Source organism: Psammomys obesus, unplaced genomic scaffold, assembly GCF_907164565.1.
Source record: "Psammomys obesus unplaced genomic scaffold, mPsaObe1.curated_primary_1811, whole genome shotgun sequence".
Taxonomy (NCBI): Eukaryota; Metazoa; Chordata; class Mammalia; order Rodentia; family Muridae; genus Psammomys; species Psammomys obesus.
The window spans coordinates 43057127-43079582 of NW_026585895.1; the positions used below are offsets into that span (position 1 = coordinate 43057127).

The window sequence follows — 22456 nt, forward strand, 5'->3', positions numbered from 1 at the left end:
AAATAAAATAAAATAAAATAAAATAAAATAAAATAAAATAAAATAAAATAAACAAATGCTACTCAGGGAAGCAGAGGCAGGTAGATGGTTGTGAAGTTTGAGGCCAACCTAGTCTACAAAGAGAGTCTAGGACAGTCAAGGCTACACAGAGAAACGCTGTCTCAGAAAACAAAACAAAACAAAACAAAACAAAACAAAAAAAGCCTGGTATGGTGGTACATGCCTATAATCCCAGAACTCAGGCAGCAGAGGCAGGGGGACAGCTGCAAATTCCAGAGTGGCTATCCTGGTATATATCGTGAATTCCAGGCCAATGTGGGCAACAGAGTGTGACCTTGTCTCAAAAAGCGAGACAGAACAAACAAAATAATAACCCAGGAGAGTGGACGATTCAAGGGGCCTCACCGACTTAAGCTGGCTTCACTCAGGAAGCCTCAGTGTTCCTACTGGTGACACTGATGTCATGGGAGAGCCAGGCCAATCCCCTCACTGTGTCAGCCTACCTTGAGGAGCTCAGGTGCCTGCTTCTTCAGTTTCTCCATCTTCCACTCGTTCTCACAGGGGTTGAGTGAGGAGGGCGGGGCGGTGCAGGAGCACCGGCAGTCGACCCCTGAACTCAGCGTCTCCACTGTGTAGAAGTCCTCTACTCTTGCGCGTCCGCTTCGCACCCGGCTGCACGCATCCTTGCTCAGCGGGCGCATGATGCATTTGCAGCGGCAGTCAGAGCCCTCTGAGGTCATCCGCACTTGGTCCAGGTCACTGAACACCTGCAGGAGGGTGGGCAAGAGGGGTTCCATTTGGCCAGTGCTATGAGGACAGGCCTGGTGTGTGTGCATACAGCAGAATCCAGCCTGCCCGAAGTCTCTGGGTGACAGAGGTAGTGGAGAAGGAACAAGGACTCAGCAGCATGATCATAATGACAATTCAAATGTTAATGCCTGCTTGTGGAAAAGTCCAATAGGTCTGCATTTGGTTCTTCCCTTTAATCCTGGCACTCAGGAGGCAGAGGCAGGTGGAACTCTGTGACCTGGAGGCCAACCTGGTTTAGGTAGTGAGTTCCAGGACAGCCGGAGCTACATAGTGAGACCCTGTCTCAAAAAGCAAACAAAAAACAAATAAAACAGTAAAGAGACATGCCACGTGACTCAATAATTGTGTGGAAAATGGTATCCAAAGACTTGTGTTCATAACAGCTACACTCACGATAGTCACAAGAGGAATCAACACACTTTTCCAGCTACTCAACAGAGAATGTGCCATCTCAAAAGAATGAAATATCACTCAGCAACATGAATCAACTCTGGAAACTTGCAGTAAGTGAAAGAAACAGGATCCACGGGGACTGAAGAGATGACTCAGCCATTAAGAGCACATACTGTTCTTCGGTTCCCAGCACCCACTTTAGGACAGCTCACAAATCTGTAAGTCCAGCAGCAAGGGATCTGACTCCCTCTTCTGGCTTCTGCAGGTACCTGCACTCATTAACTCCCATTAACACACATAATTAAAAATTAAAAATAAATCTTAAGAAGTCAGATACCATCCTTTATTAATTGATTCCATCCCTATGAACTATCCATATTATGCAAACCCATAGAGACGAGAAGCAGATGAATAGTTGTTGGGACTTAGGCCGAGGGGAAAGAGGGACAGCTACTTTGCGGGAATGGGCTTTCATTTGAGGAGGTAATAAAACTGTTCTGAAACCAGATAGCAATGATGGTTGCACAAACAGAGAGGGTGCAGTCAAGGATGAACTTCAAAACCTTTTCTTTATTATTATTATTATTATTATTATTATTATTATTATTATTACTATTATTTGCCTCTCTTTGCCACAAGCTTTTTCATGGGAGCCATGGTGGCAGAGGAGGCAGAAAGGGTGCACACTATGCCCTTTAATAACATCTGTGGTGTGGAGATGTGTGAGCTGATCCTCCCTTTCTAACTGCTCTTCCTACTGTCCTTCCCTTATGGTGACTCAGCCTCAGACACAATACTGTCCCCATCAAAGCTCCATCCCCTCACTGCATGGTTCATTTCATCACCTCACATTACTGCTACCTCTCCTTCCCTAACCAGCTATCTCGTGTTTTTAGATATCTCTTCAGTTTATAACTTTTTCATTTATTATAAAGCCATGCCTGGAACATTTCCATATTTTCTAAGTTTCTGTCTTACCTAAGTCCATTACGGCATCATTTGTAGGGCGAAGGATGTGGAACGTAGCCCTGGTGGAGCACTTGCCTAGCGTGTAGATGGTCTGGGTTCCATCTTAGTGCTAGGAAAACATCATATAGAGGCAGGGTCTTGGTTTAGTTCCCTTCTGTATGCTCAGGTTGTGCACACCTACCCCATAGAGGTTCCCCATAAACTCCTGCTGGATAAAGAGGCTGCACTTTACATACATGCTGCAATGCAGGGTTAAGAGTACAGGAGCACAGGGCCTTGGAGCAGAAAAGACAGCTCCATGGTGAAGAACACTGACTACTTTTGTAGAAGGCTGGGGTTTGCTTCCCAGAACGCTTATGGTTGTTCAAAACCACTGGCAAATCCAGTTCCTGGGATCTGATGCCCTCTTCAGACCTTCTTGGGTACTGCAAACACCTGCTGCACATATATACACACAGGCAAAACACTCATACACATAAAATAAAATAAATCTAAAAAATAAAACAAACCAAACCACTGGATCCTGTGTGAGAGGACAGCAGGGAGCTTATATTTTCTGTTCCTGTAATCATCCTGCATTTGGAAAGTTTGCTCCTGACTCAGGGACTAGTGACGACTATAGAAACAAAAGAACATCTCCTAAAAAACAAACAAACAAACAAACAAACAAAACACCAAGTGCTGGCACATACAAAGTGTGCCAGTGTGAGAACCGAACCTTTCCTCCCTCTCCCCACTCCTTTCATCTTCCACCACAACCTGCACCCTCCATCGATTCAGAAGAGACAGAAGTCCACACAGCTTGGGCTCACTCTCTCCAGTGTGCCATTTGATGGCAGGCCCAAATATCCTGGAGTCCAAGGCCAAGCCAGATTACCTGGGGCTCATCTTACTTGGCTGACACATGTGGGCACAGATCCCTGCTGTCAGTGTGACCCGAAGGACCCAGGTGGACTTAGAGGTGGAGTGCCAGTCCCACACTCAGCCAAGGCAGGAACACGCTGAGCTGTACAGCATTTGCAATGGTTATTACAGGGAGCAGCATCCTGATGGGGACCTGGCTATCTGTTTCTCTGTGTGGGTGCATGGGTCTACTTTTTCCTATCATTAGCAACATCCTACAGATGAGGAAACAGCCCCTAAGCCATGAAATAAATGCTGGGTTGGAGAGCATGAGCCTGGGCTGTGTAGAATTCCTCTGTTTCTTCTGCAGCTGTACAGAGGCCAGGGAACAGTGGGTGGTGAGGAGAGTTAAAAAGGAGGTCTTGGTCCTGCCCTCTGTCCTGGTCCTCTGTGAGTGAAGTGCACTCTGGGTGCTGCAGGCTAATTTTCCCCTATTTGTGAAAGTCAGGTTCAGAGGCCTGACCATTCCCTAGACTTCTGATGACCCCAGAACACCACCAGAGAGGGAATCAAATCCCTCTCAAGTCTGCCAAGACTCCATGATACTGTATTACTTCCTCATCAGGGTCAAAAGCCCAGCATATATAGATGAGAGAGGAGTCTCCTGCAGGACCACCATCTATCGATTCTAACCCCACCCATCCAGCAGCTGCCTCCACATTAGACTGCTACATTCCTTCCTCCTCAGATGAGGTGCTATGTCCTGATGGGGGTGGCCAAAGTTCTCACACTGCCAGGAGCTGGAAGAAGGCCACTGCTCCCAGACCCAGGTCCCAGGAATGCAGCGGGGTCCTGGCTCCAGCGCCGTAAATCTGGACATGGCCAGGCACCACAGTGAAAAGCTAGGTCTGGGCTATAGTCAGTCGTAACAACTGGAACTTCTTCCTGCAAGGTCTTTGACCCCTCTGAACTCCAGCTCCCCTCTCTGTAAAGTAGGATGACCATCAATCCCTTCTTGTCATGAAACTTCAAACAGTCAATGTCTGCAGAACAGCTGTCACGGCTCTGGCCTAGAGTAACTGCTAATTTAAGTAATCTATGCCATTTATGCTGCTTCTTGAAGCCCTCCCTCATATTACCTGTGCTTTTCATCTCTCTTTGCCCTTACCACAACTCCACGGTACATCAAGGGAAGGCTAAACTACAGTCTGTCCAGGGTCATTCAGCACAGCCCGATTCCAAAATGTTGTTTCCATGGTATCCTCCCCATGTAAGTATACGTAAATACATGGAGTACTTCCCGTCACCAAGCCAAGGCTTCCACCCCAGCAGTTGAGCTGGGACCGTCAGAAGACTGCACAGAAAGATGGCAGGGGATTTGGGGCTATCTCCTGGGTCTGTTCCTTGGCATGAAGGATAAAATTTGCTGTCAAATAGGAAAGACCCTGCCTCAGCCCCCATCTTTTCCTACAGCTGTGCCCAGCACACGCTTCCACCAAAGCTCCCAGACGCAGAAGTGGAGGTTTGTGCCTAGAAGGCCTTTCGGTATTTGCAAGAAAAGCTCACAGTGAGATGCCTAGTGGGTAGCTTGACATTTGTTTGTTTGTGTAGAGAAATCGATAAATCTGACTGGAGTAAGAGTGCTCTCATGGTGGTGGGGTAGGCTCACGTGAGGCATGTGAGGCTGTTCACATCGGAGCTGCCTTCTTCACAACTAACCCATTTTACCTGAGGCACTTTCCCTCCAAAGCCCTCAAGTGAAGTCCACTATCCTCCTCCCAGAGGATACCTCCTCCCAGAGACCCAAAGTCATCCCAAACTCAATCCAGATCTCTTCCCTACCCCGTGTCCACCTTCCCTCTTGCCCAGGCAAGGTCTCTGCTCCTTCTTTTTACCCTGGACAACTTACCAGTAATGGTTTTCTGAGGTGTTACCCTAAATATTTCCCAACTTTTGTACCTTGCAGTCAACTCCATGACCATAATCCAGTGGTGGTGTGTATTACTCTATACTGGATTAGTTTTTCAAAATCACCTCCTTTGGTGACCAATGCTGTGCCTCAGAATTACATGGGGTTGTTCTTGGAAAGTGCAGATAGCTCACTGTCCCAGTGTGGTTCTTTGGGGTGATCAAATCTATGCCCTGGGGAACGACCACTAACACTTGGCAGGGCTGACAAGAGAGTTGTATGTGATGCTGAATGTAAGGTGCTGAGCACAGACCTTGGTTCTGGTGTTCTACCAAAGTAGTGTTGAGGCAGGCCCATTTCTTATAGAGATAGTGGGGTTTGGCTTGGCCCGACAGGGTACTAGGAAGAGAACTCCATTACCCGGTTGTTCTGCTGTTTCTGCTCAGGGCCTGCTTCCAATTACACCCACATGCGGAAACTCCAGGAGTAGATGTGAAGCAAGACCTAAGCCCCTGGGACTGGCCTCTCTGGAATATCTGACCTGGCCCAGGAAAACATGGTCTGCTCGGCTAAGCCCCCTCTGGTCCCTTGCTTTGGTCCCTACAGGCATCAATCTTTCCTCTTTGCTCAAGCCCCTTTCCACCCTTGCATGTGCACAGAGAATAAGGTCCCAGCAGCCCTTTCTCAGATGGAGAGATGGTAAATTATCACTTCCAGGGAGTATCTGCTGCCATGCCTGGGTGTCTTGGGGCTACCTGCCCGTCCATCCCAACCTCAAGGCTGGGCAGCCATGTGAAAATACCAGGGCAGCTGCGAGTCCCCCCTCCTACTTCAGGTCAGACAAAGCACTTCCTTAGATGGAAATTCCAAATCCTGTTTAGGATTGCCTCACTATAAACATCAACTTAAAATGCAGGGAGACCAGCAGAATACCAGGGCAAGTGTAATGGGTAGGAGCCTGCCAGGAAGAGGAAACCTGCAGAGGGGCCAACTTAGAACTCTAGGACCCTCACTCAATTCACTTCAAGTTCCAAGGTGGTCCTCTTAAGCTACCCTCCCATCCTACTCCCCCCCCCCCAAAACCGGGACAGGCTTAGAGGGGAAGAAGTTGGGGCTGTAACTGTAGAGGAGAGGGTGATAATGAAAACAGCTCGGCAGAGCCAGCAGGAGTCTGGCTGGGCTTAAGAATGCGGAGTAAATTCACCCATCACTTGATTTTTATTTTTCCCAGCTGGCTGAAGTGGAGCAGGAATGGGAGGTGTCTGGGGGAGGGTTGTGCTGGGTCCCCAGCTGCTTTATCCTCTATTCCACCAGCCCCAGCTTGCCCTGGGACAAGTAAATATACCCCCTTCCCAACCTAGCAAGTGTTTGGCTGACTCACTACATAAACAGGGTGTTGGGTTTTCTTTGTCTTAGCTTTGTTTTGGATGTAAGCCCTCCTGCTCTATAGCCCTTTGCAAAGCTCAGAGATGCCCAAGTCCAGAAGTCCTTCCCCAGGCATAGAGGAGAGGCAGGGGGTGAGAGAGAGTGCTGATCATGTCATCTGGGATTTTGTTCACTTGTGCTATCTGAGCCAAAGGGGACACTGATTTTCAGATAGAGGAACGGAAGCCCAGGGACATGCAGTCATAGTTCCAAGTTTGCACAGCCAAAGAATGGCTTTTACCCTTTACCTGCTCACATGTGGGCTCAAGTTCTACTAGAAAAACGAACAAACAGAACCTGGAATGGCATGAGGAGAAGCCACTGCTGCCCTTATCCTATGTGAGCAGATACCTACATTTTCCCTGTGGGTCAGTAGCTCCACAACCTTCCTGGTGCTGTGACCCTTTAAAACAGTTCCTCGTGCTGTGCTGACCCCCAGCCATAAAATTACTTCGTTGCTACTTCATAACTGTAATTTTGCCACTCTTACGAATCATTATGTAAATACCTTTGATATATGACTCCCGTGAAAAGAGCCTTTGACCCTTTAGGGGTCACGGCCCACAGCTTGAGAAACAGCTCTAGGTCCCTCTCCATCAGGTCATTTTTAGAATACCCTAAGGGGATCTTGATCTGTCTCACGTGCTTGCTCTGCCTCTATTCTGGATCTAATACCGGGCTTTGGGATTCCTGTAGGGCATAGATAGATCATCTATCGGGCACCTTCTAAGTGTGGTGCTAAGCTTTCTGCAGGTATAATCTCATTGAATCTAGAAATCATGAACAGAGGGTACAACCCCCCCCCCCCCATGCTTATAGGTGAAGAAATGGTGGTGGACATCTTTAATCTCGGCACTGGGGAGGCAGAGGCAGTAGGCTCTCTGTGAGTTTGGGGCCAGCCTGGTCTACCTATTGCAATCCATACAAGCAAGAATTACACAGAGATCCTGTTTCAACAAAACAGAGGGAGAGGGGAGAGGGGAATAGAGAGAGGGAGCGATGGGGAGAGGCTCAGAGAGGTAAAGCATCAGCTAACAGGTGAATTCAATATGTGAACTCAGGCCTCAGAGGCCAAGGCAAGTGGGCAGCCCAGATTCAGTGCAAACCCGGGAGTCTCTGGGTAACAATTGCCAGTGGTCTACCCCTTCGTGGTCAGCCTTCCACGGGCACTCTCAGCCAGTTGCTCTTATTGTCCGCTTTTCCTTGCCTGCCCGTCCCCAGAGCACCTGGGACTTCCCCACTTGATGCTGAATTTGAGCCCGATCTCTGAGTATAGTGACAAGGTCCAAAGCGCCTCTTCCTCGGGCTCCAGGACCTAAGCACCCTATCATCACCAGCGCTTCTTCCTGCACATGTTTTCTCAAGGCTCTGATTCCATCAGAGTCCAGACTAAGACCCAGTTCTGACCTGCCTTTTCCTAGTCCCCATCTCCCTGCTCAATGAATGCATCTTTCTTGGCGCACCCCCTCAGCCATAGCGCCCCCTCGCGCTGGTCACCATCCAGCTGTGCCAGGTTCCATCAGCGGACGTACCTTACTGTCCAGCCACACAGGACCAGCCCAAAGCAAAAGCAGCAGCAGCCGCCGCAGCCTCAACTGGAGGCACCAAGGCAGGAGAGCTGCCGCTGCCATGGCTCGGTGGACAACGACGGCTCCGCGTGCACGCTAGGGAGCGCCGGCAGTACTGCGCGGTCCGCGCGGCAGCCCGGCTCTGCCGAGGGGGCGCCCCTCGGCCGGGTGCCCCAGCAGCGCCGCTGGAGGTGGAGCTAGGGTGGAGGGACACCCGCCCCTCCTCTCCCCTCCCCGCCCATCCCCTGCGGTCCGGCGGTTTTGCGAAGAGTCTCTGGGAGAGAACTGTAGCTGCAGCCAGTTAGAGAAGTGCGGGCTCGCAACGGAATGAGGTCCCATTCCGTGAGATGAAGGGCCTCGGACCTGTCCCTTTGCCTTTTTTGAGCCCCAGTTTCCCTATCGATAAAAGGGAGAAAAGAATCTTTTTGGAATAATTGCAAAGTCAAGTGAATGGTACTTTCAGTTCAGCCCTTTCTTTGGCAAAGCCATCCTGTCTCTCTCCTGGACACTGTCAGTTTTAGCCTTTTCAAGGCCCAGCCCCTTCTCTTTCACATCTTCCTCCTCTTTCTATTGTGCCCATAAGAGCTACTTTTTAATAGCCCTCTCCTTTCCATCCTCAGCAGAGCCTCTGAATTCTCAGTTTCCCAGGCAGCGATTGCTTGCTCCAGGTGTCTTAGGCCACTCTTGCCTGAGGTGCTTTTGCTGGATCTTTTGAGAGCCACTGTAATGAAATTCAAGATGGTCTCTTATACTTACTAATTCAGTGTTCTCTCTCTCTCTCTCTCTCTCTCTCTGTCGTGTGTGTGTGTGTGTTTGTGTGTGTGTGTGTGTAGTGTCTTTCCATAGGCTCTCCTGAAAGTGTGTAAGAAGCTGATGGGCAAGATGTCTTCTTCCTCCATTGCTTACTTTTTTGAGACAAGGTCTCTCATTGAACCTGGAGCTCTTTTGGCTGCACTGGCTGGCTAGTGAGCTCCAGATACCCTTCTGTTTCTGCCTTTCTATTTATGTTACTTATACACACCACAACCACCACAGCCACCACCTTTTAATGTGGATGGTGGGACATCCCAATTCAAGTTCTTCATTTGCAAAGAAAGCACTGCTGATTCATTCGTTTATTTCCCTGCTTGAGTTCTGGGTTACACTCTTTTAAACTGCCTCCCACCTCAGTTTCCCCCTTTTATTTCAACAGGGGTCCTTCCCAGACTCTTTGTAGGCCCTTCCAACCCTCTGAGCACCCTTAGAGGCTGGATTCGCTTTCTCTTCTACACAGGCGACTGTTCTGATCACTTGTATGTTTACCTGGCTTACTGAGCCTCCATTGCACAAGCAAGGAACACTGACTTGTGCCCTGAGTATAGCCACACCCATTCACTCCTTACCTCTGCTCTCAAGTATTCCCCCTCCTCAAGAACTTCATTCCCACAGTTTATTTCCTGTTTCCAGCTCCCCGTGGGGAGGCCAATAGGCCACCAGCGCATTCATGCTTTGTCTCCCCAAGCAGCTGGCTCAGTGGCTCTCAGACTGTGTGGCCCCAGCCCAGCACCCTCAGTGTCACCTGGGAACTTGTTAGAAACACAAATACTCAGGCCCCAGCCCAGTTACTGAACCAGAGATTCACCAGGAGGCAAGGATCCAGCAACTTATGTTCTCAGGAACCCCTCAGGGGCTCTAGGGCAGAGAACGAGTGATCTAGTCTGAGGTCTAATTACTGCATGACTCTCAGCTGACTTCAGTTAAAAAATCATGTGTGCAGTCGGTATTTGTTATAGATGAGTTCCTTTCTATCTTTTTTTCTTTTTTTAGTTTTTTGAGACAGGGTTTCTCTGTGTAACGGTATGGCTGTCCTGGGACTTACTCTGTAGGCCAGGCTAGCCTCTAGCTTACCTCAGCCTCTGCCTCTGCCTCTGCCTCCCGAGTGCTGAGATTAAAGGTATGCCACCATGTCCTGTTTATAAATAAGTTTCTAGAGATCTCTTGCAGAGGAGTCAAGGCCTGGTGTAAAAAAAAAAAAAAAAATTATTGGGCATGCACTGTATTCCGTACACATACTGTACATCTGTGTACAGGACACACATGACATCAGCATGGTGGTTATTTCCAAGAAGATTTTGCAGACAAGAATTGAACATCTTCATTAGATACTTCCCTCTTTTTTTTTTTTTTTAATTGTAGGTTTTGTAACATGCTTCCTATCTTTTCAAAATTTAGACAAAGTATACTTAAAACAAATCCAACAAGGTAGGAGTTCTTTTTCCTAGCTTTCTCATGGATGCAGGTAGTCTGACTGATTTTTTAAGGCAGGCTCTGCTAGAGCAAAGCAGAGACCACTGGAGGAACTCTGCCCCCTTCTGGACAACATACGGTGTCCTCCTATGGACACTTCTGTCACCATGAATAACTCACAACTCAAATGTATAAGGTCTCCAATTAGCACTGGGACCCGGTTTGTGTTGTTACTTCCACAGAAAGTCCTTCTCACTCAGGCTGGCTCACTCTTGCTACACCTCCTAACCTTTGTCGATCCCTGTCTTGGAAATCCTGTCACACACTCTCAGCCCATCTGGCACACCTGAGATTTCTTAGCTACAGCACTCAGGCAATTATAGGTTTTTGTGATTATTTGATTTGTGTCTATATCATTCACTGTAGGGTAAGAACCTCATGATGAGGCCCACACTTGTCTTGTTCTTAGCTGTAGCCCTGCCTGCCTCTGGCTCCAGGATCTCAGGATGGGTCTCCTTCAGACTGATCCTCATCCTTAGATATATTCCTTTTCATTTATTCTGTCTTTCCTGTAAATAAATGCTTAGACAGCACTTTAAGTATGTCTTACAGAGCCTGAGCCTGACTCATCAACTGTAAACTCAGAGCAGAGGGCACTCCTCAGGGCTGTGGGGAAAATGTCAAGAAATTAGAAAAAAGATCCAGTGTGGGTGCCAGACTCTTGATGGATGCCTATTTAGTGAGTGTCTCCTGTATAGAGGAGATAATGGCAAGAGAGTAAGAGGATTGGCTGGACAAGGATACCTGGGGAGGCTTTGGGATAGAGGGAGCACAGAGCTGAAAGGAATGAATTGTTTCCCGAAGCTGAGCACGTTGACTTACAGACTTCACCCACCTTTCAAATCCCAGGCATCAGATATCTGCAGGGCCACTTTGCATTCCAGGGAAGAAGAACATTCCAGGGAAGGGAATGTTCTGCATCCATGGGCCTGTGATAGAATCTGGCTCTGGGAAGAGTATGTGATCCTAACAAAAACTTTTTTTCAAGTTTGGTATTAACTTTATTCTGTTTTCTGTATAACTTTAAGTACATAAAAGTTTACTTCCATAGTCCTCGGGAAATGGGCATACATCACAGGACAATTTCTTTTCCCACAGAATAGAGAACTGAAGAAGGATTTCTTCCCTGTGACACTAAGGGCTCTTCTTTTGTTGCAGGGGCCTGACCTTGGGAAAATTCAGAGACCTTGGCAAGGAAGTAACCACTTCAAGATCATTTCTTACAGTCGACCTAGTCCTAGATAGGGCTAAGTGGGAACACAGAGGGACCTAGTTGTCCCTTGATGGGAGGTATTAAGGAAAGTGCCACTGAAGAATTGGGACAGGATCTAGGAAGTTTGAGTTAAAGAGTTAAAGAGGTCAGGCCAAGGGCATTTCAGCTTTCCACCGATTGAGTTCATAAAGGACATCACTTTTGAGCCATTTCATTTGCATGTGAGAATAACAATATCAGAGTCACCTCACTGAGTAGCTGTGGCAGGCTAAGTGTAAACAGCATTAGTGTAAATCTTTCAGAACAGCGGCTGGCACGGATTAAGGATGAAACCAGGTTAACTAACGTTGGTAATGGACAGTTATTGGAAAGTGCAGGAAGGAAGCCTCCTGAATAGCAGGTAAGGGAAGAAGCATGGGGAGCAATGTGGGCAGGAAACGGAACAGGCTAGATTGCACGTGCTAAAATAAAGACTTTTAAAGAGTTAAGTAAGGAATGACTCACAAGAGCCAGAGAACGACAGAGGCAGATGGGGGCAGAGTGAGGTAGATGGGACATAGTGAAGACGCTTCGGTATGACCCAGCAGAGCAGAGACGAGCAGAGCACTTCAGGGTCTTTGTTTTCTAGCAGGTCAGATAGCGTTGAAGTCCTCGGCTGAAACCGCGCACAGTCTTTTCCTAAGGGAGGTGTGTGTGTGTGTGTTTGTGTGTGTTTTGGGGGGCGTCACTGAAAATCGCCACCACGGCTGGTCCTGAGGCTCGTGGCCGCGCGCCACCTGGTGGCAGCGGGAGGAGAGCCCTAGCGGAGGAAGGGGAGAAATCCAGAATTTTATTCGGCAGTAACTTCAAGTGAGCTGAGGCGATGTGCTTATGTGAGTATTGCCATCTTACCACCGATTTTTCAGACAGGTAAAAACCAGAGCGGAGGTGGGAACAACGGTCCGGAAGGGGACACTCTTAAAACAGCTCTTTAAGGCACACGGAGCCGGGATTCCCCAAGTTTTCTTTGATGGCATCAATGGCCCTGATCTTAGTTTGCCCATCTGTTCGATGGGCAGGGTGCGGGTAATGAAAGAAGAGGAAGAGAAACTTTAGCCTTTCCCGCCCACCCGGAGGTAAAAGGCTTTAAACACTTCTCCGGAAAGCAGAGTTGTATAGATTCTATTTGCATACGAACGCAGTCACCTCGGGTTAAACTCAGGTCCTTTAATCTCTGCTCCAATTTGTCGCGCAGCCGGGGAGGAAAGCCCTCCAGAGTACCTACACACCCCGCCCCCTGAGGCCTTCCCCCACAGGGCTGGGCTTGGTTGCACGTGCTCACCGGTTCCCGGTGGATCCACCTCCTTGGAAAGACTCATTATTAGTGCAGGGAGATCCTCGGAGCCACAGGGAAACCTGGACCCTGCACAAGTTGCAATAGAGAGACTGCTGTGACATAACCATCTATTTTGCATATACATGTATATATAAGTCAGAAGTTTTATTAAAGTCTGTGATAGCGGTAGGCTTGGATTCTCCCTCCTCAGGACTGCCTATTTTTCCGCTTCACCTCTTTAATTGGTAGAGTCCCGTGCGGCCAGCCTCGCCGGGCGGACTACATTTCCTAGCGCGCCCCGCGGGCCTGTGCGTGCCGGCGGCGCGTGACGTCAGAGGAGGGAGCTGGCCAGTGCTGAGGGGGCGCGGCGCGGAGGGGCGCGGAGCCGGGCGGCTCGGGGGCCCAGAGTGCGCGGCGGCCGGGAGCCCGCTGGCTCCTGACAGCCCCCTCCCCCCCGGCGGACTACCACGACGACGACTGCGAGGGCGCGAGTCATGGCGGAGCGGCGAAGCCAGCGGGGGCCCTGAGCACCGCCGCATGGAGCGGGACGAACGGCCACCTAGCGGAGGGGGAAGCGGCGGGGGCTCGGCGGGGTTCCTGGAGCCGCCCGCCGCGCTCCCTCCGCCGCCGCGCAACGGTGGGTGAGGGGCCTTCGGAGCCCGGGCGGCCCCAGCGCCGGTGACCCCCTCTTTCTAGAAGCCGGCTCTGGCCCCGGGATGCCGGGCGGCCCCTCGGCGTGGACTCCACCCTGGGCTCGCACTCTCCGCGCAGGGTCCCGGTCCCCCCTCCTCCGGCTCGGACCCTCCCCTCCCCCCCCGACCCCTCTGCGCTAGCGCTTTCTCCTCCCCAAGGGGCCCCTGGTGCTCGGAGCACCCTCTTCCTTCACCGGCGGGCTCGCAGACGCCACACCTTGGCACCCTGCACCTATCCCAGGGCGTTTTCCTCCTCCGGAGCCTCGGCTCGTGCGCAGACCCCGAGCGGTCCTCCACGGACCTCGGCGCCCGCTCCTGTCCTCCCCCCGCCTCCCCTTCTCCCGGTCTCCTCGGAGGCGAGGACTTTCTGCCGGCTCGGGTCTCCGGCGGGGTCCCGGGCTCGGGGACACCTGCCTTTTTCGGGCGTTTGTCGGACGCCTCCCGCGCCGCGCAGCCTAGCCCTTCCGGGGTGCGGAGCATGCCTCACCTGGCCGGGCGGCCGGCGTCCTCTCGTCCCGGCCCGGTCCTCAGGTTCCTCCGGGTCGGCTCCCGCCCCCTCCCCCGCTCAGTGTTTTATTTGTTTCTGTTTGATATTTCCCCCTTCGGTGTTTGCGGCGGAATGTTTTTATTGGTAAAGTGTAAGGAGCTTTTGTGAGGTCGTAAAAGGTGAACTTTTGAACTTGGAAAGCGCCCTGGAGCAATTAGCGCAGGCGATAGCCCCGGGAGGCCTGCATTACAAAGGGTGCTCGTTGCGGCAGGCAAACGCTCCCGCGGCAAACCCGATTTATTTATTTATTTGCCCTGCCTTCCACCTTTCACATCTCATTTCCGAATAAAGGGCAGGCTCTCAGAGATCCCTGCCTCCTCCCCTCTCTGCGCCATAAACGCGCAATTCTCTGGAAGATCTAGGACCCGAGCAATGTCTAACAAGTAACAGATTTCAGATTGAATGCAAACACCGGGGACAGTTAGGAGGCACTAAAAATTAATTGCTTTGGCAAGAAGTTTCTCAATCGGGACAGTGACCTGGCAGGTGTGGGGAAAGCAACCTGAAAATGGGTGACTCAGACCCTCGGTTGTGGAATGAATGAATGGGGAGTCACAGAAGAGAAATCTTGAGTTGGATTTGCTTCTTCCTAAGATTATTAATTCATCAAACATCTATCGTTAAATTCAGCAGATCTTTAGTTTCCCTCTCTCTTTAATGCCAGTTAAGAGGAAAAGTCTGTTTGGAAGTGAGCCTGGTTGATTTGATATGATGGTGATCAAATGGTGATGTTTTCAAAGCTCTTGAGTTTTAAAGATTTGTGGGATCTAGGTGGCCGGGCATCCGGTGGGGACAGATTCTGAATGTGAACATGTTTGGGATCAATAAAATCCCACGTCACAAAGGGGAAGGAAGGGATATAGTTACGATAGAAAGGGACAGTGTCTAGAAGAACAAAGACTGGTTTTGGCGTTTTAAAAGTTAATTTACGCACAGATTTGGTTTGGTATTAATTTGTGAATGTTATATATAATTCTTGATGTAAAATTTGCTACGCAGGTTTTTTTAATTCATCTCCAGATCTATCGGAAAGCCCTGTTAGTGTATTTTCGTAATGCCTTCCTGTTTGCAAATAGTTTCTGCCCCCACCTGTGCTTACAATTAGATGACAGGTTTTACTGCAGCCATCACTTTCAGTTCTGCCTGAGAATATTATTGTAAGTAAAGCCAGAGAACAATGTACTTGTTATTAATTATTCATTGGAACATTTTAAAGAACTGAGTGGTAATTTTAGCTCTTAATCAGATTATTTGTTAATACTCATCTTTTCCTTAACTGATGAGAACCATTTAAAAGAATCATAAGGAACAATCAATCCGTTAAGGCTAAAAAGTGTTTTTAATATTTCACATCAGTTCAAGTTACTGATACAAATATATTCTTTTTGCTGAAAAGACAATGGGAACGTCTTTGTTTCAAAAGAAAATACGAAATTTTTGTAGCATAGCTTGTTTTTCAGTTCAAAAAATTTAGTATCGTGTATGTAGTGTTTTACAGTTTATGTTAATTAGTACCCAAGAAGTGCTCAGAAGAATTTTCAAAATACAAAATAAAGTTTGCATTTGGAATAGTGGACTTGCTTTTTTCTTCCTTCCTAATGAATATTTTCCTCCAAAAATAATTGAAATTGTTTGTTTTAACTTTTCATCCTGGTGATATTTCCATTTTTCCTGAGGTCGTTATCTGGAGAGGAGGTCTTTGGTCTGTGTTAGGAAGAAGTAAAGTCCATTGATGCCGAATTTACAGTCCTCCAGATGTTTTTATGTTTCCATCAGAACAGACTTGCTAGCCTTTCGATGCAGCACCACCTCCCTGGAATCCCTCGTGCTGATTCTGCTGTTTTCAGCTGTTCTTGTGGTTTTCATAACTAACTCATTTAGTTGTGCTAGTGATTGCTCCCTTTTGGGATTTCAAAGGAAGATGAACGATTTGAGGAAGCATTTGTTCATTTTTCAAGAGAGTGAGGGAATAGATTTTTAAATATTTAAAGCAAAAGGAGGCGACAAGCCATTATAAGGAATTAAATAATAAATAACATTTCACATTATTTTACTTTGCAGGAAATGAGTTCATTAAATACTGTGTGCTCCTCACACATGACTTTACCAATAAAATGCTTGTTAACAAGTATTTTACATCTCACATTTAACTTTTTAGAACTTTTTAGTTCTTTGACTTGAAAACTTAATTCTGAATCAACTGAGAATTTTTAGGTTTCCTTAAGGAGAAATCTGAGGTGTTAAATGGCCAAATTTCCAATCTTGGATAAACCATTTGCAAATGCTGAGCGTGCCTCTCATTTGCAGAGTATGAGCATAACATGCTTACTAATTTGATTCTACATTTTGCAGCAGAAAGTTTTATGCTTGTACAAATATTCAAAAAGCTGTTAGAAGGGAAGCTAATGAAAAAAAACGCGCCAGATTTTCAATGCATTACTCAAATTATACATATCAATATTTTTTATTTCCTCCATTTTTACCCCCCGGGTTGTAGGGCAAAGGTAGAAAATACATTTCAGGTTAAATCACATAATTTTAGAACAGTTGCTAAAATATTTTTTAAATAGAATAAGAAAATAACTTATTTGTGTGTAAAGACCAAATTATAGCCATCTTATTTGTGAAGAAGGGTCAGAATCAGAGAAAGCTCTTTCTATAGATAAACATGTATATAGCCCCCTAATGTGTCCACAGGGGTAGTGGTGCGATATGCGCAGTTCTTAGTAATATTGTGAATGTATTTTCAAAACAAGTTGTGAAGAAAAGTGTTTGCTTTCAAGTTTTTGTATTCTTGTGATCAACTTAAAATAATTTTTTATTAAATGTTTTTCTGGATTAGGTAATTCTTTGAACATTTGTGAATGTCTGATAAATGGAAATCAGAGATGTCAGAATTATTACGTTGTCAAGGAGGCTTGTTACTGAACAAGGGAATTTTGTTTTGGATATTGAGGTTTTTGTAGCTCAAGTTTTGGATTCATCTTATCTTAATTGTACATTTTAGAAACATCATGGAATGTAATGTTATACAGTATTTCTAAAGTCAACCCCAGCCTTTTCATTTCTCAGTGTTTACATCATGTTTAGGGTGTTAGGGTTAAGTTATGGAATAGCAGGAGGAAAAAAAAAACAACACCCAAACCCAAAACATTGTGAGATATCTATTGTTTAGAAATAAGTAAGCATAATTTATTTGAATGAACTATTTCTTGAATATTTTCTTATGCTGACCTGTTAAACAACATTCTTTCTAGAATAGCTTTTGAAGAAAACAGATTTGTTTTCCTGTGGGTTACAGTTATTTAAATTATTTTAATAAGACTTTTCTAGTTGTACTCAGCAATTCTAATTAACAGTGATTTAGCTTGGGAGGGACCAGGATTTCCTCAGCTGGCTGCTGGGGAGCTGAATTGCTTTTTTCCCCACCCCCAGCTGCACAGAATCGTTTGATCCCCATGCTACCATGCTTGTCATTTGAGAAAGCGAATTGGGAGAAAATAAATTTGGGAAGATAGCCTACTGGAGCTTCATTTGCAGTTTTGAAATATTTGTTCTTAAATTTTAGGAACAATTGTACTTCAAACTTTTAACATATTGGAAGCAAGCTGGCTTTACTATGATGTCTAGGAGAAAATTTCCAGATTTTCTTAAAAAAAAATACAGGTTTTTGTTTTAAAATTTTCAAAAGTTATCCTTTGGTACAGTGGAATTTTTTCAAGGTAGTTTGTGGTGTTTCCTGTATTATATAATCCCAGATGAAGAAATTGGAAATTGTTAAGTTTTTTACAGATAGATGCTGTAACTTTATTATATTAAGAATTAACTTTGACAATTATCTTAAAAGATGATAACTTTGCATCCTAATTGTAAGCTCTGAACCCTTAAAATTGTTTACGGGGGAAAAGCTATTCAACCATAAACCACAGATGGCAGCAGTAGTGTATTTTTTTGTTTTCTAGATTGAATTTTGCTTTTCAGTAGGCGTCAATTCTAAGGACACTGTTGATAAGTCAGCTGTCAGGTATAGTGTTTCCTGAACAGCAGCATGTAATGTAGTCTGGGAAACAGATCCTAGCATCTGATTTGGAGATAACACTGTGGGTGGTTTGTGCCAGAACAGTGACTTACTTCTGCTGCCAAAGTGAGATTAAAAAAAAGAATTGGTAATGGTCGTTAAAATAATTGTTAGAATAGTGAGCTCTAGCAGCTTGGGTCTATGGTTGCAGTGTGTTGTTACTGATGAATGTGTCTTACAGTTTGCTCGGACTACTGTTTTCATTGAAAACTATTAAATGTATTTGAGGCTAATTTTGAGGGAGTGATGCGTGATTAAATTCTTTCATGTAGAATTTCTCAGCTTCTTAACTTTCTACTCCTTTCATTTGATAGAACCATGGAATTTTAGATTTCTCTAAAAGCATTTCAGAGGTCTTTCAGTGTGTTTGTTGTTTTTCTAGTTCTTTGTTGTATTGTTAAGATTTCCGTGTTCTTTATTTTTTTTTTTCTAAAAGACTAATTGGGTAAAGAGATAGTTGAAGCTTCTTTGGTATTTGTGTAGTTTATTAGACATAATCAGATAAAGGTTTATGAAAGAGTTCATTAACATCTATTTAAAAATAAAAGAGAGACTGGCTCAGTGTGGAGAAGTAGCTTCACCAGTTCTCATTTAAAAGCCTCTAACTCATGTGTTCATTCAGCCTTGAAACAAATCATCTTGGAAGGATGGAAAGATTCAGTTTGATTGTTTTTGATAATAGTATATTCTACTGGATCAGACACAATATTCTTATTACAGTTTATGTCAGAGAAGAAATGCCTGAACACCCACTGTATAGCTTTAATGTATACTAAATAATGTAGTTAAAAAGTAGTGAGGTAGTACTCACTTGGATTGCATTTTCTATCATTCATAATTTCTTGATCATTTATCACTAAATTTATTTAGACTTAATCACTTCAAATATATTGAATCTTTAAATACAGTTTGTATCTGAACCAGTGATTTTCAAAATGTAGTTCACAGACCTCTGGGGTTCCCTGAGATCCTTTCAGGATGTTTTGCAGGTCAAAACTTTGTCTGTCTATCTATCTATAGTAGAGAATAATATTTATTATATAATAGCAACATGATATATACATACATGCACACATGTATACATATATATGTGTATATATTATATATATATATATATAGAGAGAGAGAATATAAAATGTTTTCTAAAGGTTTTTCTATGTAGCCTTAGCTGTCTGAGGATTCACCAGGCTGGCTTCCAGCACAGAGACCCTCCTAACTTTTCATTATAATTACAAGAAATGTTTTGTCTTTATTGCTCTGTTTACCTTTATACTGATTTTGCAAAACCAATGGGTAAAAACTGCTGCCACTTCAGCAATTAAGCCATCAGAGTACAGTATGTAGTCATTGTATCCTTCATAGCCATGGTTTTAACTTAAAAAAAAAAGCCTTGGAATTTCCTTGGAGAATGAGTAAAAATGATTAGTTACATTTCAGTCTTTAAGTGTATGTTTTTGATGTTTTGTGTGATAGCGTGGTATATTACACAGAAAACATTTACGGTACATCTTAATAAATAGGAAGGTTGTTTTGAGGTAAGATGTGTTGTATGTTGTGAGCTGAATTAGTTGCAGTTTTTCAAGTGTCATCTTTTTCTTGAAAAAATTACTGAGGTAAAATAACTGGTTTCTTAGTGAACTTACCACACCAAAGAAAACAGTGTTTGTTGCCAGTGATTACAATTTGAGCTTCCAAGTAATGCAATTTTATTTTATTTATTTATTTTCTTTCTGAGACAGGGTTTTTCTCTATGTACTTCTAGCTTCCCTGGAACTTACTGTTCCCAAACCCCCCTTGGAGATAGGGTTTCTCTGTGTAGCCTTGGCTGTCCTGGAGTCACTTTGTAGACTAGGCTGGCCTCAAACTCAGAGATCCACCTGCTCCTGTCTCCCTAGTGCTGGGTTGCCACCACCACCTGGCATAAAGAGATTTAAAAAATTTTAGACCTGCTGTTATGAAAGTGGAAGATGGCTGTTCACAGCTTGTCAGTACTTAGAACTTTCTGGTGAGATAGATGGTGATATTAAAAATATGATTTTTGGTATTGTATAATGAAGTGTGCTTATCATTTAGAGGATTTGTGTAATTCATTAATACATTATTTTTCAAAACATGTACAGGTGCGCTATTTGAAAATAACTGCCTGGCTGGGCATATGGTGCCTTGTGATGATAGTACTACTGACGAGGTTGAAGCAGGAGAATTATAAGTTACAGGTCTCATAGTTAGACTTTATCACAAGGAAATAAGTTCTATGTGGGTTTAAGTTCCATTCAACATGCAGTTTAATGTAACCGAGTACACACATTTTACTGATAATGTTTTTATCTTTTGCAATGCTGGGGCTTGGAACCAGGGCCCTTGTGCTTGCTAGGCAACTAAATCTACAACTGAACTATATCCCCAAACCAGTGATAAGGTTTTTTCGACTCTGCCTTGAACTAACCTTTAAGTATCACCAATTACTGAATTTTGGTATTGACATCAAAGAAAAAATTACCTTTTTTAGTGCAGGTATTTTATTTTTTTTCCAGTTATAAATCTGTGAGGCCAGATTTTCTGCCTACACTTCTAGTATACATAAATATAGTGAATGGGGGAATGGGACAATCTGTTATGCCAGATATTGAAGAGATTTGTAAAATGGTGTCATTCTTACAATTTTATATTTTATTGGAAATGTTCTTGTTAATATGTAACATGTAATGAGTTAATTACTTTTAAATGAATAGTAGTTTAAAAATTTCAGGTTTATTTTTCTGTATATTAAGTATCAATACATAATTCTAAATAGTGCCAGCTCTTGGGGGGGGGGGCTCCAGTATTTTTTCAGAGTGTAGAAGGGGTTTTTATGGCATACCAGACTAAAATATGGGACACCTCTGATGTAAGTGAAAATACTTGGAAGAAGATGACAACTTTACCATTATTACTAGTACTTGACTATTTGGGTTTTTTTTCTCCTTTCTCTTCCCCTTTCCTCTCTCTTCTTTCTCTTTCTCCTCTTTCTGTCTTTCCCTATCATCTCCCTTCCCTTCCTTTTTTTTTTTCCTTTTGGGATAATGTTGCTGCTCTATGTAGCCTAGGCTGCTATCAAACACTTTTTCTTCCTTAGATTCTCAGGCACTGAGGTACAGGCAAGCACCCCCACCAAGCATCACCCTCATGCTTGACTTCAATTCTTTTTTGTTTCTCTATAGTGGATTTTTTTTAGATGTACATTGTTGTTCTGCCTGCATGTATGTCTCTGTGAGGGTGTCAGATCCCATAGAACAGAAAGTACAGACAGTTTTGAGCTGCCATGTGGGTGCTGGGAACTTAACCTTGGTCCTTTGGAACAGCCAGTGCTCTTAAACACAGAGCCATCTCTCCAGCCCCGTGCGTGGATCATCTTTTACTGAAATGTGCTATTATTTTGCTTTCTCTGTTCGAAGCTAAATGAAATATGTCACAGTTTGCTGTCCTTGAGCTCTGATAATCCTTTTGTTATATGCTTTATGAAGCCTGTTGCTTGGTTTGTGTATTGCGCAGCAGTTTTCCAACAGCACCATTTTTCTGCAAGAAGTATGTACTTAAAGTTGTGGAATCAAATGCAATAACAAAACCAAAATTCATTGCTATAAAAATGTGAAATATGCAGAAGAAATACAAGTTACGTTAAAAAGAATAACATGCTTGCTTGATAATTTGGCCAGCTAGATAATTCCTTACTGAGCATTTCTTCCCAGGTGATTTGATTGAGTTGATAATTAAAACTAACACTCCTTTGGGCTAGTGAGATGGTTCAGCAGTTAAGAGCAATTGCTCTTCTTCCAAAAGACCAGAGTTCAGTTTCTGGTCCAAGTTGGGCTGTTCAAAAATGCTGGTAATTCCAGCTCAAGGAGTTCGAATTTCTTCTGACCTCGGGCACCTACGCCCCCATACAAACGCACATACATACACATAATTAAAAGCAAAATAAAATTTAACAAAGCGGTTGGCTTATTTACCTTTCTTAGGCAAGTCTGTTTTTAGGGACTCTCTTTAAATTGCTGGTTTGCTTTCAGCCTGGTTTTCACTGAGATCCTAATGAAGTGTTCGTAAAAGCATATCCTCCCTGGCCTGAGAATAACCTTTCCTAGTGTGAGCCACCTTTTAGTCAGTTACTGTGTTGTTAAGAGAGATTTATTCCCTTGGGTAGTTGCTAGCTAGAACTCATTCTGTAGAACTTGTTGGCTGAAGAAATGTCGCATAATGGTGTGAATAACAGTTGGGAGTTACTGCATCAGAACCTAGTTTGAGTGGGTAAGTAAAAGTCATTAAAGTATTTGGGGTTCTGTCCAAAAGAGTTCTATAATTATCTTGATGTTTGAGAGTTCATGTTCGTTACAGATGTGTTCTATGGAATTTGCAGCCTGGCTATAAAGAA

The 22456-nt window shown here is 44.8% G+C and overlaps 2 protein-coding genes across 4 annotated transcripts in view; one reads left to right on the forward strand and one right to left on the reverse strand.

Annotated features, from left to right (window-relative positions):
• The window catches only part of Olfml2a (olfactomedin like 2A), a 36174-nt gene extending 22222 nt beyond the window's left edge, over positions 1-13952 (reverse strand). The window contains exons 1-2 of one of the 2 annotated variants that reach the window (XM_055600250.1): positions 13911-13952; positions 504-767 (exon numbers count right to left, since the gene is read on the reverse strand). In XM_055600250.1, the coding sequence (XP_055456225.1) occupies positions 504-740 (237 nt within the window). In that variant the 5' untranslated portion in view covers positions 741-767; positions 13911-13952. Of the gene's footprint in view, positions 1-503; positions 768-7881; positions 7981-13910 lie in introns of those variants that run through there. The other variant, XM_055600249.1, reaches the window with a different exon arrangement.
• Positions 13098-22456, forward strand: part of Nr6a1 (nuclear receptor subfamily 6 group A member 1) — a 177840-nt gene continuing 168481 nt past the window's right edge. For both annotated transcript variants that reach the window (XM_055600251.1, XM_055600252.1), the window contains exon 1: positions 13098-13368. In XM_055600251.1, coding sequence (XP_055456226.1) covers positions 13269-13368 — 100 coding nt within the window. In that variant the 5' untranslated portion in view covers positions 13098-13268. The remainder of the gene's footprint in view (positions 13369-22456) is intronic.